Source organism: Vanessa cardui, chromosome 23, assembly GCF_905220365.1.
Source record: "Vanessa cardui chromosome 23, ilVanCard2.1, whole genome shotgun sequence".
Taxonomy (NCBI): domain Eukaryota; kingdom Metazoa; phylum Arthropoda; class Insecta; order Lepidoptera; family Nymphalidae; genus Vanessa; species Vanessa cardui.
In genome coordinates, this window is record NC_061145.1 from 1,480,131 (window position 1) to 1,502,955 (window position 22,825).

Below are 22,825 nucleotides of genomic sequence, written 5' to 3' on the forward strand. Positions count from 1 at the left end.
CAAACCTTCTCCTCAAAGGGAGAGGAGGCCTTTAGCCCAGCAGTGGGAATTTACAGGCTGTTTTTGTTGTTCTTGCTCTCATATCATCGTATCGCGTTTAGACTTTTCACTCTAGGATACGAGTGCCGAGACTTCAAACTCTAGTTTATAATTAAAGATTACCATATACGGAAGCTTCCAAGTTTAGTTCAAGTTCAGGAAGTTATAAAGTATTTAAACAGGAGAACGAGAGATCAGTTTCTGAGAATTCAGTGGAGCTAATAACCATTTGCGAGATCGTCACGTTAGTTTGAAACTATTTGCGGTGAAGCCCAGTGAGGCCGCACGAACAGTCACAAGTCACGATCCATTTAACGTCTGATCTACAAATACGGGTTTCAGTACAATTACTGATTTTAAAAATGGAATAAGTTATGTTTATAATTTAAAATAGGACAGATAAACTAGTCGTTATTTAATCTTTAAAAAAAGGTTGTTATAAAAAGGTTTCGCATCTCAAAAGATGGCGGCTTTAGCGCCTCGGAAATCTTAGTCGAAAAACTCAATTTAAGCTTTTCTATCTCCTCTACAACATATCAAAAATTAGCTTGTTAATTTCATTTTAATTTTTTTGCTTTTTTTTACAAATTTTAATTTATTTTTTTAAGTCCATACATTTAGTTTAGTTCAGAAAGGTTTTCATATATTTTATCTAAGCTTTATAAATACTTTATTACTTAACGCACAACCAAAATTACCTTATGATAAGATTTTTTGGAAAATTGCTGCTTTAAGAATAAGTCGGTTCATTTAGGACTCGAAACTTTTACAATTGAAAAAGGTATACATACTAGAAATACATATATACAATGTGTACATAACTTAAACTAAGCAAAAAAAAACAAATGGAAAAGAAAAGAGATTTAAGAAGCAATGATTGCAATCGTGTCCGAAATAGGTGTTCCATACATCATATATAGTATATGAGTTTTGTTCCGGGAACGAAACAGACACCAGTTGGCATGGATACACCATTCCGAAAACCCCGGTTTGATTCCTGGCCGAATCGATGTAGAAAAAGTTCATTATTTTTTTATGTTGTCTTGGATGTGGGTGTTTGAGGTAACGTCGTTACTTCTGATTTTCCATAGCACAAGTGCTTTAACTACTTGGGATCAGAGTAATGTAGGTAATGTTGTCGAATGTTTACAAAAAAAGGTGCAAAAAAATTATTTACAGTAAACAGAAAGGTGTAGCAGAAACAGCTTTCGAGATTCTTTTACACATTTCCAAATTATAGCCTCCGGGATGTTACTGAGATTTTTTCGACCCTAATATATTTTCATCGGCCCGACCTGAAGTTTGAACCGCAAATTAATAAATCATATTTCATGTCCATTTATTGGGTATCAATAAAGTTTTCTGACTTCTTAAGGCTATAAATTTGTATATAGAATGGTTTTAGTGTAAAAGCAAATTAATTCAAATAGAAAGAGCACAGAGGGCACTACTTAAGGTAGCTTATTTCAAAAAGCGAAGAAACACTAGTGTTGCTAAGAAAATACAGACACATACAAAATTTGCTCAATCACAGTTACAGTATCTTGCATCGCATTTGTATAATAAATGCAATGACATCCTACAAATATACCCTCTAACTCTGCACGAATGTAAACCGAAAATAATTGCGTGGCTTAAAAGTTTGAGTTATGATGATACTGAATTATTACTTTATCACGTTTTGTAGATTGGATTGGATATCTATACAATTAGCCATACAGACACACACACACACATACACACACACACACACACACACACACACACACATATACAGAGAGAGACACACACGCGAACGCGCTCTACCTTTAGCTATTATATATATATATGTATTTTTGTAATTCTTAATTCTTAGCTTGTTTCATCTTATAACTTTGAATTAAAGTGTGAATGTGTTAAGGAAGAGCGACTTCTTCTGGCACGGGAGCTCACGGCACTCAAAAGAAGAAGTCAACCTTTGAGATTTTATTGTACTGTCTTGGTTATTGATGAAATAAACATTTATTTATTATTTATTATTTAGTGTATAGAGAATACTTAATTGACGTGATGTATTTAATCAAGAATTTGAATAATTTACGGTGTTAAGAGTGGTCTCGTTTTTAGATTCTAAAGTGCAATTAAAGCAGATTAGAGTTGTAAATCTATACTAATAGTATAAATGTGAAAGCTCTGTCTGTCTTTCGCACTTTCACGACTAAACCAACGAACCGAATTTGATAGAATTCGGTGTGAAGCAAACTTGAACTCCAACGAAGAACATAGTCTTCTTTTTTGCCTTACAACCGACTCCCTAATAATATTCAAAAAACATATTATGTAAAATTTACGTTTGTCTAAATTAAATCCTTCTTCGATGTGAATAAGCTGAGTATATATATAATTCTGTTAATATAATGAACGCACGCAAAATTGACTGCAGGCAAGCTCGCCTGAATTTCCATTTGCTTAATTTGTGTTTATAAATCTCGAACGGTGAAAGAAAACGTCGTAAGGAAACCTTTTTGACTAATTTAAATGAAATTTAAGGTTAAATGTGTAACCAACTCTTATTTCAGCAGCACCTTAACCTCTCAGTGATAGGAGTGCCACATTTACTTTTACACAACAAAGTCCAAACCATTATTTCGGACATACTGAATCGTCACTATACCCCAAAATAATAAGCAATTAACCTTCGCTACCAATTTTAATTAGTGAAGGAAAAAAATATAACAAAATACACACCCGAATTAGCTAAGATAAATAAAATAATTTGTTAGCTGTTCGCGTACCACCATTAATAAGGCGCGGTCTAGCAATGACCTTTCGGAGCCAAATGATAAATTGTCTAAAGTTATTACCACACGGTGTTAAAAAACGCTGTGAAAAGAATATTTAATATAACTGCGTTACTTTTTACCTTACTATTAGTTTGACATGATTGTATCTCTAGAGCTGTAAGAAATTGAAACTCCTCAAAGAACAAGATAGTGAAATGTCACAAGAATATAATTATGCAATTTAAGGAAGAGACACAAAATATCGTAACGACGTAAGTCATTTTCAAGATGTACAGTCGGGGTAAGAAAAGGTTTGTCACCTTAAAATCAATTTTAGTGTGGTCAATATGAGCGATAATCTGCTTTACCGATCGAGAATGTAACATTGCGTCGCAATGATTTGATGTTTAGATTCAAAAGGTACTAAGTGATTAAGACTTGATAAAGGAATGAATTTGAAAACTGACAAACGGTTTTCTTACTGTGACTATAATTAGTTAATACAGTAGCAGTGTAATATGTATAGTATTTAAAACAAATTAATTATCCTTATATCTGACTATACATAATGTCAGGAACATAATATTGGTAAGTTTTAAAGGAAGTTGACTTATTTGACCATAAAGAAACATGAAGATAAAAGTTCTAGTACCAATGGATGGTGGTGATACCTAACCATCAGGTGATCTATTCACCATTCTACTTATCTATAATTCAATTAAAAAGATTTAAGTACAGCTATAATAATGCTATTTTATTTAAAAAGTTAACATTGCAATAACAGATAATGATAAAATATTGAGACAATTTTTTTAAAAACAATTTAAATCAAAAAGCTGCGTTAATTATATCCGTGTGAACTAACCTTTAACACCCCATTACTAAAGCATAGAGTTCACTAAATACTAATTATCTTGAGTTAAGCTTCATCAAGAATAATTGCAAGTTAATGACATCGAGTTACATAAGTTGTATTACTAAGAGAAGCAATTTAGACAGTAATATGTTATTCGGGGTTATACATATAAGTTTATTAGGTATTTTATTTATGTACTTAATGGATGTTTTGTGCCTATGATTTAGGTACCATCCATTCATAACATATTCTACCGCTAATCCCTATTTCTTAGTATTCAGTGTAATTACAGGGAGATAACATTTTAGTTCCCAAGGTTGGATTCACATTGATAAAGGGGTGATTAATATTTGTCACGGTACCAATATCTGTGAACGCTGATGATTACTAAGCAGGTTTAATTGCCAATTAGACTATCAATTTTGATTTATTTCTCTTCGCTTGCGTGGTTAAGAATGCCTTGGCTTTCAGCATTTTACCGTACAATGCTGTAAAGCCTCTCCATATATAGCCAACTATTCTGATCTTTGGTAATCCACATCCATCCCAAATCTGTCACCCTTTTTCATCCATCCAACTTGCTATAGTGCAGAATATATTTGCCTAAGTGTGTACACTCTATCACGTGTCGGCTCATTAAATCAAGGCGCCTGGAAAGACGATGAGTCCATCTTCATCAGGAGTCATTACAGGTGAATGGACTGATTATACAATCCATTCACCCATTCACCCGTTCAATGATTTATAAACGTGACGTTATAGATTTTAGCCTTCTCCTCAAACTTCCGGCCCACTTGTACCATTTGGTCCAGATACATTCTTGTATAACTTCGAGTGGAGTTTTTTGGAGCTATAGGAGGAGATTTCGTCGTTGAGAAAGAACATCGTGAGGATATTTCACGTGTTAAATTGAATAAAGTCTTCATCATCATCAACAGCCTTTTTCGTCCACTGCTGGACGTAGGCCTCTTCAATAGCACTGTGATCGATCTTCGGCTACTCGCATCCCATAAAGTCTTCAATATGTCATGAGTCGAGATGGCCCAGTGGTTAGAACGAGTGCATCTTAACCGATGATTGGGGATTCAAACCCAGGCAAGCACCGCTGATTCACGTGCTTAATTTGTCTTTATAATTCATCTCGTGCTCAGTGGTGAAGGAAAACATCGTGAGAAACTGCATGTGATAAATTTCATATAAATTCTGCCACATGTGTATTCCACCAACCCGAATTGGAACAGGGTGGTGGAATATGTTCCAAGTCATCTCCTCAAAGGGAGAGGAGGCCTTTAGCGCAGCAGTGGGAATTTACAGGCTGTTGTTCTTTTTGTTGTATGTCATATAAACTGTTTGACAGGACACATTTGACATTAAGAAATATCACTATGCTTTAAAATAACAGACAAATGTAAGGTATATCTAGCTTTGAGACAGACGTTTGTTAGCAATAAATCCACTGCTATCGGTCGTAAATAAAGCTGTTGTTGGGACAATTCACTGTGAGATAAGAGAGTCAAGTGTGTCCGTGACAAGTATCACCTTTCAGACGTTTCAAGTTAAAGTTTGCGATTTATGCTAAGTTAAACATATCTAAGTTTGTGTTTGCCATTTTTGTAATTATATTATAATATATGAAATAGCAATGCAATAGAACCACTGCTGCTTACAGTACAGTAACAGCCTGTAAATTTCCCACTGCTGGGCTAACGCCTCCTCTCCCACTAAGGAGAAGGTTTGGAACGCGCGTTGCGAAATGTGGTTTAGTGGAATACACATGTGCAGAATTACTATGAAATTAGACACATGCAGGTTTCCTCAAGATGTTTTCCTTCATCGAGCGTAAGATGAATTATAAATACAAATTAAGCATATAACATTTTTTGAATATCATCATTTGTAATCTATTTTTAATTTTGATCGACATATGTTATGTAAATAAAAAATATAGCAGGGCTTGAACCAGCTATCATCGGGTAAGATTTACGCGTTCTAACCACTGGGCCATTGAAGACTATTGAACCGGTTCCATAACAATTTTATTTCATGTAAATCAACTACAATCCAATTTTGTATATATCGATGTATGTTATTAAATGGATAACTTATAGCTAAAGCTTCCTTTGAACCTATATCCCATGGGACCCTATTTCCATCCATTATTTATTTAATTTTAAAGACATGGACGATTAAACTAATTATCTTCTGAATAGTTCGCAATTAATATTAAATGTTTGTGATAATTGTCAACATCGATAGCTCTAGTTTCCCTAAACACGATGAGAATATATTAAGTGTACTATTACCATTAATTAATGTCTATAATTAAAATAACAATTATCGTGTAATGTTAACTAATCTAACACGTAGTAAATACAGCGTACTGCGTGGTTTCGAAAAGTAATATAAAAAGCCGATTTAAGCTGATACGCTATTATGAGCCATATATCTTTAAAATCTTGTATTATTACAGTGATTATTGCATATCACTATTTAGAGTTTTATGATATTTTCGAGTTATATTTCGCAGAATAGTTCTACTGGTACAGAAGTAAATGCTAATCAACTCAGTTTCTTAATTATTTATTATAAGTATATTCTGACGACCTCCGTGGTCGAGTGTGTACACCGGTTTTCATGGGTAAAAAAAGTTCATTAGTTTTCTATGTTGTCCGCGACTGTGTATTTGTGGTAGAGTCGCAACTTCTGATTTCCCATAACACAAGTGCTTTAGCTACTTACATTGGGATCACAGATCTAGAATAAATATTGGACAACATCACATACTTATATTTTAGCCCTTAATCATGTTTATATTTTAGCCCTTAATCGCTCTAAACAATCCTTAAGTCTATGGTCACATCTCTTAAACCATCAGCCTCATATATGACATACTAGTAGTCGCCCACAGCTTCCCTAGCTTTTTGGGTGTTGGTTGTCATGTGTTAGGTAAAAAAGTAGCCTATGTCCTTTCTTCGAACTCAAGTTTACTTCATACCAAATTTCATCAAATTCGGTTCAGCGGTTTGGTCGTGAAAGAGCAACAGACAAACAGAGTTACTTTCAAATTTAAAATATTAATATACATAATAATTTAAAAAATAACTAAAAACATTATTAATCCAAATTATAATCCAACTTCAATTAAAATACACACATTTAATCCACTACATTATTCCAAACCTATTTAACATAACATTAACGAAACATATAACAATAATAAATAATATAAAACCGCATTAATGTCATTACACCGGTAATACATATTAGCAATTTGTAACATCAGAGAATATTACACATATATTAATAACAGCGGCTACGAACGCAGACTCGGTAAATTGGTTAAATTGTGAAATATTGACGTAACTGAGATGACTTATTAAAACACGCTGTATATTTTACAATGTTAATTGAATCCAAAATTGTTCGTTTTGTTTTTAGAAATATATATTGTATTTGTACGTTTTTGATAAACGTTTTAGTTTAATTGTGTTTCTCGAGCCGAGATTTTCCAGTGGTTAGAACGCGTGCATCTTAACCGATGATTGGGAGTTCAAATGCCATATGTGTATTCCACCAAAACGCGTTGGAACAGCGTAGAATATGTTCCGAACCTTCTCCTCAAAGAGAGGGCCTTAGCCCAGCAGTGGGAAATTTACAGGCTGTTGTTGTTGTGTATCTCGAAATAAATAGAACGCTGGCAATAATGATAGCGGCTAGAAGAATATCTATGTTTTCTTACTCAATAGTATTACGTAATTATTATTATTAATTATTATTACTATTAGTAAGATGATGAGATGATAAACAATAAAAGTGAAAGGAATCTTAACCGTTCTTAGTTAGACTCTATGCTGACATAATGTCATAGCAGGTTACGTGGTGCAAGCCTGTCAGGGTCGGTACTCAGCAGATATTCTACCGCTAAACAACAGTACTTACTCGTAGTATTGTTGTGTTTCGGTTTGAAGGGTGAGCGAGTCAATGTAATTACAGGCATAAGGGATATAACATATTTCCCAAGGTTCGTGGTGCATTGTCGATGTAAGGAATGGTTAATATTTCTTACAATGCCATTGTCTATGGGCGGTGGTCACCACTGACCAACAGATGGCCCATATGTTCGTCCACTATGCAATAGCATAAAATATATATAGTACTGGTTTGAAGGATAAGTCAGCCAGATTAACTACAGGCACAAGGGAAATAATATTCTAATTCCAAAGATTGGTGGGTTAGTGGTGATGAGATAAATGATTGATAATTTTTAGCGCAATTTTCATAGACAGTGTAGACCGCTTACTATCAAGTGATCCATTTGCTACTCCATCTACTATTTGACATAAGAAGTCCTTGTCTCCTTCACTCCTTGTGATAAAAAGGTTTGGGGTTTATATCATCACGCTGTTCCAATGCGAATTGTTGGAATATGCATGAGGAAAAATATCAATAATATGAAATGGAGGTTTCTTGACAGTAATTTCAGTCACCACTGATTTATAAACACAAATTGAGCATATGAATTTTTGATGACGCTTTCCTGGCCTGAAAAACTGATTATTTTCAAAGTCTACTAACTGATAAAGAAGCCCTTCCAGCCATATAACCAGAAATTCGCCCATGATAAGGTATAAATTTCTGTAAAATTGAATAAATATTTGTTTTGAAAATAATGATGTGTCAATTAAAACTATAGGTGAGGCGGTAAATTCTTTCTTATAAAAGTAATAAATCAATATATACATTATACATAAAACTTATTCTAGATGATGCTACTCGTTACAGAGAAGGTTTTAGTATATGAGCATTTAATTCGCTTAAAATTTAAAACGTGTGAATTGGGCTAAATTGTACGTGTTCGTAAATTAAATCTTAATTGCATTTAAAATTAACATATATGACATTTTTAAACAAGATGTTCAAATTGAATTCACTGCATTGTATTTAATTGTGCTATTTCCTCGTAAGTCTGCCATCACTATTATTTGTGTTCATAACTCATAAACTGTTCCCTCTGTAATAATAGAGGAAATCCTAGCCACCGAAGTGAAACAGGTCAGTCGTCTTATTTTATAGCATCGTTTGCTTACTCTGTCCTCGTGACCTTGTACGTCTTTGAATGTAACAAAAAAAATATTCTTGTAGCCTTAGTTACTCTTTATTATATCAGTCATCTACCAGTGAAAGTCCTGTTAGAGTTTGTACAGCCGTTCCAGAGATTAGCTGGAACAGACAGACAGACAGACAAACCGACAAAAATCATAAACAATGTTATATGTACCGCGTGTAAATACATATGAGTTAAAAAAGGCTATTTTAATATTACAAATAGACACTCCAATTTTATTATATGTATAGATATGTGTATTATATACTTATATTTTACACATTTCAAAAGTTATAACATACTTAAAGCTTTATATAATATATGTATGTAGTATGTATGTATGTTCGGGCGCCGTTGAAAGAGATATATTTCTAAATGGTCACATTTAATTTTCGAATAGATCTGATGATCAGTTTCAGGAACAGAAAAATGTCAGCATATCAACTGTGATTGTTGTTATATGCTGTGAACTTAAAATCAAAATACACTTTAGAATTCAAGTAGACTACGAGCCCTTTTGTATGATTTATCAAATTATAAATAAATATAACGTTTTATAAAAAAATAGATTAAAAATTAAAAAAAAATACACAATATGTAGCTTTCAGTCAGACTGCCTCGTTACTCTGGATATAAGGGCGATAGATCCCGCGGATCTAGGTTCACCCATGAAGTCTGGAAATGTCGATGTACACGTAGTGATACAATAAATGCTTCAAAGAGCACGTAAAACCGATACTCCAAAGGATCAAGGAAATGTTTTCTGGTAATGTTTAACTATAACAATGCGTTACTTTTTTTTACAAAGTAAAAAACCTTTATTCAAGATAGAAGTGTTTACACTTTCTTATTGATAGTCGAAAATCTACCACCGATTCGAAATATAATACCTTAGAACTGAGAAGAACCGGTGAAAGAAACTCAGCGGGATCTATTTTTTTTTATAATGTCTATTTACAATATACAATAATAAACATATTTTTGTTATTTGAAGCAGCCGAGCGGAACGAATAGTTTTGCTTTTGTGATTAATTTGTGATAAGCTGGTACCTACCCGGGCTTGCACATTGGTCTACCACAGTGTAATTTTGAATCGTTCGTGTATTGTAACTAAAATAACATGACATTGCAATTAAATGACGACACGATTATCTTATTTGTTCCGTCAGACGTAAATAATATTTCCTCTATAATCATTACATAGTATAAAACAAAGTCGCTTACTGAAACCGTAATCGTCGGTTAAGATGCACGCGTTCTAACCGCTGGGCCATCTCACATTATTATTACAAATATTAATAATTAGGCGAGTTAATATATAATATATTTTTATTTATAATAAAAATTTATTACTTATTTCCACTTTAATTTTACATCCAAAATTCCGATAACAGTTTCGTCGATGCTCAGAATGATATTTTCTCGCAAATCCATATATTATTAATCAAGCTCTCAACCAATAATATTGCGTCGATTCTCCGGCAAAAGTTGTTGATTTGTCTTTTTTCCTGTTATGAAATAAGTCATACATATATGTATGTCTCTTAATATCAAACATGGAATATTTTCCTAGCCCGTCTTGGTAGGTACCACCCACTCATCAGTTATTCTACCGCCAAATAATAGTACTCAGTATTGTTGTGTTCCGGTTTAAAGGGTTAATGAGCCAGAGTAACTACAGACACAAGGGACATAACATCTTAGTTCCCAAGGTTGGTGGTACATTGACAATGTAAGAAATAGTTAATATTTCTTACAGCTTCATTGTCTATGGGTGATGGTGCTCACTTACTATCAGGTGGCCCAAATGCTCGTCCGACAACTATTACCAAAAATATATATATTTACCAAAATCTGTTTATAAATATATGATATGAAACAGCGGTAGAAATATATAACTTTATAATATGTTAATAGCGATAGGGGCACTCATACAATTTGATTAGACTTCCGAGTCGAAGTTTTATTGGTCGAAATTCCATAGGAAATTAAATATTACGTCACGTCCGGGACCGTTCTGGATATAACGCGACTGGAAGGGACATTGCATTATGAATAAATATACTTCAAAGATCCGAGATGGTCCAGTGGCTAGAACGTTTGCTATTACGGGTTCAAAATCAAGCAAGCAACATTTAATTTTTGGCGAAAGTTCAGAGGTGAAGGAAAATATCGTTAGGAAACCTACATGTATCTAATTTCAATGAAATTCTGCCACAAATGTATCCAACCCGCATTGGAGCAGCATGGTGGAATACGCTCCAAACCTTCTCCCCAAAGGCCTTAGCCCAGCAGTGAGAAATTTACAGACTGGTAATGTATATTTCAAAGGGTCAGCTGTTAGTTAAAAAGTAACAAAGTATATATATACATAGATTGTAAGGTAACTCAACACACTACAGTCAAGATTGGTATGTTTTATAAAAAAAGTAGTTTTATGAATTTACCCTTTAAGGAGAATATAAAGAGATCATTATAGCATTACTCCAAAGCTGATTTGTGTATGTTTATACATTTAGTAGAATTTCATCCAGCTTGTCACATCAGCTACCTTTACCATGGAGCACAATTCCACTAGATGTATTTTAAAGATAGCTACGACAAACGATAGTCGATAAATAAGAGCTAGTTATTCTTGTTGAATTTATATCCGTGTTGTGTCAGATACTAGTTTAATACGCTCTTCCTGTAAAGAGATCACTCCGCCATTTTAATTAATGTTATTTATTTGTACCAGTACTTTTCATTGTTTGATTATTGAATATGACTCCAATAATTTTATAGGTAATTATTTTTAATTTCGTAAACATAGCATTTATATTATTTACATATCTTGATAGTGTGGCATTGTAAAAGAACTGTTGTTCCTATTTGTGTTGTTTAACAAAGGGGAATAATTTATTATATAATGGTGTGCGTGTTAATTACTCACACCAATAAATATAAATACCAATCGCATAAATAGCGCAATGTTTTAAGGGCCGCGTAGCGATGTTAAAAGAGATAGGTATGATTCTAACCCCTTGGGTTATTTGCGTTCTCACTCCTACAACAAGTTTACCCTTTACCGGAAAAATAGCAATATTAGTAATTCCTTAAAAATTGCCATTTGCAATAGTCTTTTAAAAAGAGATGGCCCAGTGGTTAGAACGCGTGCAACTTAACCGATGATTGCGGGTTCAAACTCCGACAAGAATCACTATATATATCTACTTAATTTGTGTTTATAATTCATCTTGTGCTCGGCGGTGAAGGAAAACATCGTGATCAAACCTGCATGTGTCTAATTTCATCGAAATTCTGCCATATGTGCTTTCCACTATCCCGTATTGGAAGAGAAAATATGTTCCAAACCCTCTCCTTAATGGCAGAGGAGGCCTTATCCCAGCAGTGAGAAACTTTAGTTTACTCTTTAAAAAAATTACGAGAATTTGGCCACTATTTTTCCGAAGCTGGTATAGTGTATAAATAATTAAAGAGCGAAAATTGTTTTGGTAATGTGTTATAAGTGTATTTCAACCACAAGAGGAATACAAACAATATTTGACAACGAATTGACACGGTATCGTTGTTTGAGAGCTGGAATTGTCTATGATATTATGGATATGAAAATTTTCGTGTATTATTGGAATTTTGGAAGTAAATTTAAGGGGGATTTTAGTGACTAAGTGGAATAGTATCACAGATATTCACCAAGAACTGTTAGCAGTGCATAATATGCGGATAATTTATCTCAATTGAAATAAACGCGAGATGGCCCAATGCTTGTGCGTGTATTTTAACCGATGATAGCGGGTTCAAGCCCAGGCCACTGAATATTTATGTGCTTAATTTGTTTTATAATCCATCTCGTGCTCGGCGTAAAGGAAAACTTGCATGTGTCAAATTTCTTAAGTAATTCTGCCACATCTGTATTCCATAAGCCGCATTGGAAGAGCGTGGTGGAGTATGTTCCAAACCTTTTCCTCAAAAGGGAGAGGAGGCTTTAGCCCAGGTGTGGGAAATTAACTAGCTGTTGTTGTTGTATTTGAAATAAACTATAGTTGAATATATAAAGAATATTTGATAGTTTTGAGACAATAATTTTTTAGCTTTTTAAGATTCCAAGCCGATTAAATCAATTTTGTTTAAAAACAAAATTGGAGTATTAATACTTTGAGGTACAATAAAGTCAATTAAATTCAATGGAAACGTAATCGTTCTAACGATCAAAAATAAAGGACTTGAAGCATAATTGACTATTGTTTCCTAATAAATCCAACTTTTTCCAACTAACAATTCCAACCAATTTCAAGAGTGTCATAAAATAAATGGCCACCTCTTTTAACTAAGATATATTTTAAAAGTCATTTAAATAAGTAAATAATTTGGAACTTTATTCTTTTCAGATCAAGCAATTTAGTTTTTGACACAAATATAATGATTATGGTACTAATCAAAAGCTTCGTATAATACGCATAGTACGATGCAACTCAGATGTAGCATCTTCAAAATTTGTAAAACCGATTACATCCGAGTCAAGTACGGTCTCCCAAATTATCAATATTTATTTCTTATGTCAATATGATCTTTACATAAACGTAATAATTGTAATATCATATATTTCTCAATTTGACACGTCGATTTACATGCACTTGCTTTCTCGGGTTGAACTGACACGAGAATCTATAGCGACGAATAGCGTCGAACGGCGCTATAGGATTTTTTTTGTATTGGTTTTATAAATCAGCAAATCGGTTTTATTGAATTTGCCAATGCCACATTGTGTGTGTGTGAAGTTGTGTCATTCTATACTTAAATATTTTTTATAAAAAAACAAAAGCATTTCAATGTCAGTAATTTTTAAAGTATTATCCAAGTTCGAAGAGTTTAAATTGAACACAGTTCTATCTAATAAGTACATTTGTATTTAAAGTAACACTTCTACTTAAAGCAATTTGTTTGGAAATAATTTTCAAATTATATTAGATCAAATAGATACTATGTTTTACCTTTCATAAAATGCATCAAAAAGTCTAAAATCGGTTATTATTGGCAATGGGTTATTACGTTTTGATTGACAAGAATCCACCACGGTTGAATTAAATTACTCAGACCTAAAATCAGCTGCAAAATAACTCAGGCTTTTATCTTCGCTTATCAGTAAATGCTATCCTCAACGGAGGCTAAGGTTGGGAATATAAACGTTATACAGGTTTATAAATAGCTATTATCCCTAAAGTGTTGGTATGAATTGTTCAATAAAATGTAAAAATACTTCTATTATTTGTGTTAATTATCTGTTCAAATTAAGATACCACATTTGCATTTCCAAGAGTCAAATAAATCATCATCAGCCCGTTTTTGTCCACTGCTGGACATAGGCCTCTCCAAGTGCACGCCACTGTGGTCTTTCTCCAGCTACTTGCATCCAGGTCCCGCCTGATAAATAAATATTTACAGTAAATATATTATAATAAAATCGTATTAAAAATATTTTTTTCTTTTCAGATAATATAATGGAAGGATGCGAAGTCTAGATTGAAGAAGATGAAAACATGAAGTCCTACAGCTGAAAATGTATGTGAAAAGAATAGTGGAAATAACATCCGAGACCGTTAAGAAGAAAAGGATGGAGAACTTGACGAATTACACTCTGATGATAAATCAATAGCTGATCTAGTTAGAATGATCGTTAAAGAGCAATCTATTGTAAGGAGTGAGGTAGTTTGTGATAATGAAACTGAAGTAAAGAAAGACAAACGAGAAAGTTAAAGGTATCGTCCTAATGACTAAACTTGTTTTGATTGTATAGTCAGAGTAAGCAAACCTTCATCAGTTATCAAATTCCTTTATCAAGTCTTTAACTCTTAGTACCTTTTGAATCTAGACATTCTAAATAAATCATTGCGACGCAATATGTAATATTCAATCAGTAAAGCAGATTATCGCTCATACTGAGCACACGAAAATAGATCTTAAGGTGATGAACCTTTTCTTAACCCGACTGTAAATACACTTTATCTAAGTGCTTAGGTATTTTTAATGTTAGGTTTTGAAAACTGACAAAGGAAATTGCAGAGAGCAAAACCTACGTGAGATCAAAGCATTCCAATCATTCTTTGATGTTGTAAAATCTATTAAACGAACATAAGTCATTTTGCTTCTGAATTTTTTTGTTGTATTATAGTGTTTTACAAATATACAAAAAATCTATATTTCTAGTTTCTAATTTCAATGTGATTATAATTCATCTTGTGCTCGGCGGTTAAGAAAGAAATATACTTGTGTCGACTAAAAACTTGACACGTGTATATTATCTTCTAATTGGCATTTGAGCTTGGCAGTGGAGTCAAATTAAAATCAATATTTTTTTTATTTTATTTCAAGTAAACTTTTATGAGCTATTTTGGATTCTCAACTGCCATTCAAGCTGTGGGATATTTGCGGATTCAATATATTGAATTTTGAATCTTAAAAAGAGTCACTGAGTTTCTTGTCGGTTCTTCTCGGTAGAATCTACCTTCCAAACCGCTGGTAGCTTCACGTAATTGTAAAATGACTATTCTAAAGTGCATGTAAAAGACTACTTGAATAAAGTTTATTTTGACTTTGTATCTAGACTGCCCCTTATGGATCAAGTAAACGTTACCCGGAACGAGACCAGCAACGCGACGGGCGTGGAAGATTCAGAATGGACGCAAGCGGTGATGTTCAAGCTGCGGACAGCCGTGCTGTTGCTCATCGTGATAATGGCTGTGCTTGGAAACCTCCTCGTCATCGTCAGTGTTATGCGACACAGGTTTGGTTCATTTACTTTGACAATAGACTTTCTATGAGTCAACTTTTTCCTTTTATATTTCTTTATAACGTTATAAAATAGAAATGAAAACATACTTGATTGTAAGTTTTTATTCGCTTCTGGTTTTGTCATGCCAATGTTATTTATTTCTCTAAATGTAGATAATATGTTGTTTTAAAGTGTCTTGGTGAGAAAATGTATCTCCATATTTCATTTTTAAGTGACAATTTTTAATATGTGACTTCAAAGTTCCTTTACTTGAGTTTACAATCTGATTACGAACTGTGGAGAAACCTCTCTAAATATAAAAATCTACTAAAGATTAATTAAATGTTTTATTTTTTGTTTTAATATAAATAATTGTATGAATATGAGGTACCATACCATACCTAACGGTATCTGGTGGTACAATGTAAGAGGTTTAACAATTTTTTAATTCAAATATATGTCATTAACTCAGCTTAAATGTGCCTGTTATAGTACAGATTGTATGTTTTATATTGATATAATATTTGTTTGTAGAACAAAGTTCAAATTCCAATTAATTAAGGATTGAAGAAGAAGGGAACTGACAATCATCTTATTTTGATCTACAAAAACTCTTCATTAAAAATAATTGTAATACCTTATGATTACTACAATCGGATTTTATTTTGCAAATTCAAATAACTTTTTCTTTTCAGAAAACTTCGCGTCATAACAAATTACTTCGTCGTATCTTTGGCGTTTGCTGATATTCTCGTCGCTATGGTCGTGATGCCTTTTAATTTCAGCGTACAGTTTTACAATGAATGGATATTTGGTCCTGTTATCTGTGACCTTTGGAACTCTTCGGATGTTTATTTCACATCGACATCAATTTTGCATCTGTGTTGCATATCAGTCGACAGATATTACGCTATAGTAAAACCTCTAAAATATCCCATCAAGATGACAAAAAAGGTTGGTGCAAAAAGTTTTTGTATTTAATATTCTTTGTTTATAAAAATTTTGTACTTGATCAATTTATATACTCTTTTAATGAAATTTTGGATGTGATTATAATTTTCAAAGGCTAGTTCATTACAAACTTAATAATAAAGTTTGTCTCAAAAATGTTACCCATTTAAGTGTATTTGTTTTAATAATCGTTTACGCCGAAGTTTTCTTTGAAAGGATTAAAAGGGTTACTTAAAGGAGGTTAACTTATAACTTTGTGAGTATTTTAGCGTCACAAGAACTTTTACAAGTGAAATATAATAACGGTTAATAGGTTTAAACAGCTAAAAGCTTTTAAATTACATTTTAAAGTATTCTTATTAAGTATCAAATAAAAATTTGACAATTATTGTATCATTGAAAGAATAATGATAACAGCATTTATATACTTAATGTAACATTTCTTTCAGATGGCGTTTGTCATGTTAGCAGCGACATGGCTCAGTCCCATAACGATATCCTACGCCCCAATTTTCATGGGCTGGTACACCACCAGCGAATACATGAGAACCAGGGAGTTGAATCAATGTGAATTTAAAGTGAACAAACCATATGCTGTCATATCCAGTTCAATATCATTCTGGATACCATGCACTATCATGATATTCACATATCTCGCAATATTCAAGGAAGCGAATCGCCAGGAGAAAGCGCTTCACGCGAGAGCTGGCAACGCAATGCTCATGCACCGTCATTCGAGAGAAGTCGGTGATAAAAACGGCGCATTGCACATCAACGCCACGACACCAACCAAAGACAGGAATATCCTAAAAATGAAGAGAGAACACAAAGCGGCTAGGACTTTGGGTATAATTATGGGCGCTTTCATCCTCTGCTGGTTACCTTTCTTCCTGTTCTATCTGTCGACATCATTGTGTGATTCGTGTACATATCCGGAGGTTGTGACTGTGATCATGTTCTGGACTGGTTATTTTAATTCAGCCTTAAATCCGATCATTTACGCGTATTTCAACAGAGACTTTCGCAACGCCTTCAAGAATACATTGGCTTGCGCGTTTTGTAGCTTCTGCCGGCGTGGTGCGTCTGACTCAGACGCTTTGGAACGATTGGATAGACGGGGATCCGCTCAGCTCAGAGTACCTATCCCATCGAGGAGGGCATCAGATCTTGCGTCCCTTTGAATATCGCCGAACTTTGATCAAGTGACAGCCGTTTGACAGGCCTAGTGTTTCAACGAAATATGATGTACATATTCCGATTAATGACTGAATTTTGAACTATATTTCGATTGTTGTAAATATCGATTAAATAAATGTCTATAATAAAATTAATAGTGAATCGACTATCGTCTTGTATTTAATATGCATGAATCTCAAAGATTATTTATTTTTTGAAATATAATTTCAATTGTGTTGGGTTTTCTAATATTTCTAATAATAGTTAGATGTTAATATATAAATAAAATATGGTGTGTAATTTTTTAATGTACATAGTTTTACATTTTCACAATAGTATTAATTCCAAAGATAGCTGATTCGTAGGCCTAAAACACAATGTTTCAGAAACAGACGAGGAAGCCAAATATGTAAATACTAGTTTTAGAGGCTTTAATTTATGAAAATAATATATTATGATTATTTATTTTAGCAATTAATATGTGTAAATGTTATCTTATAAGTAACAATTGATAGCAATAAGTAGACGAATACAAATATCACTATAGGCTATCTGACTTTCTTCTCTTTATACAAATGAACTATCAATAGGATTAAAACAAAGTCATAATCTTTTCAATCAGTTTCAAACATTCGACGACTTTACGAAAAAACTCATCAATTTCAATCCGATATAAGTTTATGCTATTCAAACTTTTTATGTTCCATTAAAATGATTTCAATAAAAACCATTGAAAACTTTTCACGCACGTATAAAATAATCACTTTGATGAACAAGTTTTTATAGCAGATAGCGATAAAATATTTGTAAATAAAAATTTAAATATAAATGTTGTAGATTTTAAACTAAGTGATGATAATATAGATATAAAAAAAATCATTTAAACATTTATAGGGAGATATGATAATGATTATGGGGACAAATAACGCTTCAATAGAAAATTCGAGTTTTAACGTAATAATTGTTGTGCTATTAACTGTAATAGACCGATTAGATTTTGGTGTGTCAGTGTGGTGTTTATCTGTTTACAATGTCTATAGTCCTTTAATACTAACCTTTAATAATTCGATGGTTGAAATTGTACCGTAAATTTTGAGCGATATGCTCCATCGATCTGTCAAATTAGGTCTAGCTGACTTAGTCACGTGATTAGTTATCTATAATTCCTATAGAGTGTATTTTTATTATTAAACCAATGAATACATTTAAATTTGGAACAGCATGATCGTTCAAAATTTGCAAATTCGTATTTTGAAATTTACTTCGATGTACATCTTCGATTCCTCATATAATATATCTATCAATCGATGTCCATATAGTGTCTTCGCTTCTAACTCCGCGATCTCATTATTGTACATGTAATTTAAGAACTATTTAAAATACCAATTGCATTGCATCGTCTAAATGAAAAGTAACCTTATCAAATCTAAGTGAGATGTCAGGCAATTGGTGTTTTTGGTTCCTTAATGAGATGTCGCTCTATAAAGTCAATGTGTCTTCCTTTTAAATAAGTAATTAAGGCTCAAAGTGTATTAGCATAGATTTAGATTTAAATCTAAAAAAAATTAACACACGACTTTCTAATAGACAGTTCTTATCGTATGTACCCAGTATGTATTTGTATTATATACATTTTATTATAAAAAAATATAATATATAAAATGTAATTTTAATAAAAGTAATAATATACGGTTGTGACTTCTATAGATATTACAACAAACAAATTCATATCTCATCTATATTGTTGTTTTAGTATTTCTTAGACAAAGAATTGTGTTCGTATTTATTTTTATTAAAAATGTTGTTTTAATTTAACTGATATTTTGACCCATTTGAATTTTTGACCTTCGGTTAAGCTCCGTCCAACGCGTTTTGTTTTAAATCATTCATTGCTTTAATTTTTTTAAGATTCTTAACTACATCAACTAATTTTAGCGTAAATTTAATTCAATATTAGTGAAAATATAAAACAGTGTATATATGTGTAGTACTTATGTAATACATAGAAAATTTTGAATTGAAACTAACGTAGATTAGGCCCTTCAAATAATTAAAAAAAAAACAGCAATATGTAACTTTAAAATTAATTAGATCGATGTATAGCTTAGATGATAAATTTGGAATTTGAATTTTATATTATGAATGGTTTTATTAAAAAAAATGAATACTAGATGAACTAAAACTATTGATACAAGGTCGAACATTTTCAATGAATATATTTAACTTTGCCTATTTGTCTCACCCGTCGTATACTTACGTTGATTGAAATTATATATTTTCTATGTTTAGGTTGGGCTGTGATATTTTATATTATTCTTAATGAAACGCCTTCACCGTTCCCTTTCTGGTTTCATTGATTTAAGATTTCATTTGTTATTTGTAATATCAACTTAGTCGAACAAATCCGACTTTAATAATTTAATTAATGTTCAAAGTTTTATTTATTTAGATTGTAATTGCCATTTATCCTTCGTAGATTTTAATCTTGATACCAAAATATGAAATTAATGAATTTCGATGTAAATATTCTTTTAATGATAGAAAATTATATGAAATCATTATAGCGTAATTATCATTGTCATTATAATAGGGTTGTTCAAATTATTATGAAATATATGTGGTCTTATTATATAGGTTTTAAAGTATATATTTACGAAACATTAAAGTATATATGTAGATATATAAATTTTACTAAAATGGTATAATTATAATACGTTTAAATAAAAATATACATATTTGTTTATATAAACAAATACATTTATCATTATTATATATATTATCAAAAGTTTATAGAATGATAATTAATTAACATGTTAATGATATTAACAAAAATAGATTTTTACTTGTACTAAAAATACTCATAAAGATTACTCTGTGAAATATTTTTTATTTACTCAGATGTTTATTTATATTTGAAAGAATGGAAAGTTAATTAATTAAAAGGTCGAGGTACATGATTCTTATTACTTAAATTAATTAATTATAAAATATACCTTCATTATATTTATTTATTGATAACTTTAACAACGTAAACATAAGTATGATACAAGGATATTGTTTGTTTATTTTTGAATAAGGAAGGAGTAATCGGAAATATTAAAAAATCCTTACATAATCAATACGCCACCAACTTTTGGTTCTAAGATGTTAAGTCCCTTGTGCCTGTTGTTACACCGACCACTCGGCCTTAAACTAGAACACAACAACAAAGTATTACTGTTCTCTAAGTGCTAGTCAGACTGCCTAACACAAAGCTCTATCAACAAGTTTTATATGTGCCATTAACTATATTAAAGTTACAAACATAGCTTTCAAAATTCGACGAGCGAATTTATATATGAATGTTGGTCCGTAGTATCAACACTATAATTAAGTAATCAATTAATAAATATTCTTTAAATTTTAACGAAGCTGATTATTATATTATTGGTTTATGTACGAGCTTAATAAGTAAAGGGGGTAAGTGGCGAGCACCACTGAATTTTGTACTTAAGATATGTAATCATATTCGGTGGTTAAGGAAAACGTCGTAAGGAAAATTACATGTGTCTAATTTCAATGAAATTCAGCCACAAGTGTATTACATATATCACCAAGGAAGAGGAGACATAGCCCAGCTGCGGGAAAGCCTTGACAGGCTGTTACTGTTAAATGAAACGTATGTTGTGTCAAATCAGACCCGTTGCCCAAAGACCTATTAGTATTTAATTACAATATAATACTTAAAAATAGAATTCGCCTTGTTTAAACAATTTAAAAAATATATATCAATATTTTATTTTATTGTCAAGTTCAGTTTTATTTCTCGTATACATAAAAATAATAATTTCATAATTGTAATGATAATATCATATGTCGTAGAGAATTTACAAATACATATATGTAATTTATATTGTATACATATTTTATATCATAAATTTTATAAAATAATTTAAGAGATTTTCAATAGTATATTATCTGTTATTTTTAAAACGTTCACGCGAAATTGATTGCCAGAAAGGCATATTTTATTAATTTATCACATAAATATTTAACAATAAATATAAATTAAATTATATATATGACAGTAGAACTAATAGCTCATGTATGTCTATGTTAAATATATGTTTAAATAATTAACATCATGTATTTAAGTTAAAGGAATTGCAATTTTAAAACCAGATAAATGTATTTCTAATAAAATATATATCTATTACCAAAATAACTTCAATTATACGGTCTACACGATAACTATTTACATATATACTATCACACACACACACACACACACATACAAATTTGTCTCGTGTAGATATTGTAACTATTTTATTGGAGGTATAAATATATAGAGGAATGAAAAAACAATAGTAAAATTGACATCGTTGAAAAGTTTTATTTGTAAATAACTATGTAATAAGACCACGTATACAATGGTAAGAATACGAAAGACAAACTTGATATGTGACTGTAATCAGCTTTTTGCAAAATAATAAAAATGTTTCGTACATTAATGTGTTTTTATTATTGTTACCCGATAGATTTCAACAGCGCCATTCTACCCAACTTGGCGAGGCATCTAAGTACAGTCGGGATAAGAAAAGGTTCGTTACCTTAAGATCTACATATATTCTTGGGCTCAGTGTGAGCGATAACCTGCTTTACCGATCGAGAAAATATGACTTATTTTGACAATTCACACAGACATATTTTGACAATTCAGTAGAAGATATCATGTCTCATTTGAATTTTCTCCATCGCACGTGACTTTGGCGAAATAAATTGTGCTCTCTTGGTATAAAAAAGATTTTGTAATTACTAATTACTCAATTGAAAAGGTTTCATGTTGATATGAAACTAGACTAGTCCAAAGTTGTTACCCTATTTTGAACCAAGTTATCATACGATGAAAGTTTAATTTTATTTTATGTGCTTTAGTTTCAAATGGTACAAAGAATTTACCATTTCATAGAGGAATAAATTTGAAAGCCGACGAAGCTTTTCTTACTCTGACTGTACATCATCAATTAATGGTATAATTTAAAAGTAACTCGTATTTTGGTAAAGAAGGCATTATTCAATACAAGATTATATAGATGATAAAAAAGCTTGAAGCTAATTGATTACCGCTTGTTGATTGCCAGGCAGGATTTATTATAAATATATGTATTCAAATAATGTGACTTTTGAAT

General features: G+C 31.8%; 1 protein-coding gene across 2 annotated transcripts in view; it reads left to right on the forward strand.

Annotated features, from left to right (window-relative positions):
* The window catches only part of LOC124539751 (octopamine receptor beta-2R), a 232,404-nt gene extending 210,257 nt beyond the window's left edge, over window positions 1-22,147 (forward strand). For both annotated transcript variants that reach the window (XM_047117096.1, XM_047117095.1), the window contains 4 exons: window positions 14,252-14,517; window positions 15,363-15,542; window positions 16,226-16,484; window positions 16,931-22,147. In XM_047117096.1, the coding sequence (XP_046973052.1) occupies window positions 15,373-15,542; window positions 16,226-16,484; window positions 16,931-17,662 (1,161 nt within the window). In that variant the 5' untranslated portion in view covers window positions 14,252-14,517; window positions 15,363-15,372 and the 3' untranslated portion in view covers window positions 17,663-22,147. The remainder of the gene's footprint in view (window positions 1-14,251; window positions 14,518-15,362; window positions 15,543-16,225; window positions 16,485-16,930) is intronic.
* Window positions 22,148-22,825: the final 678 nt, after the last annotated feature.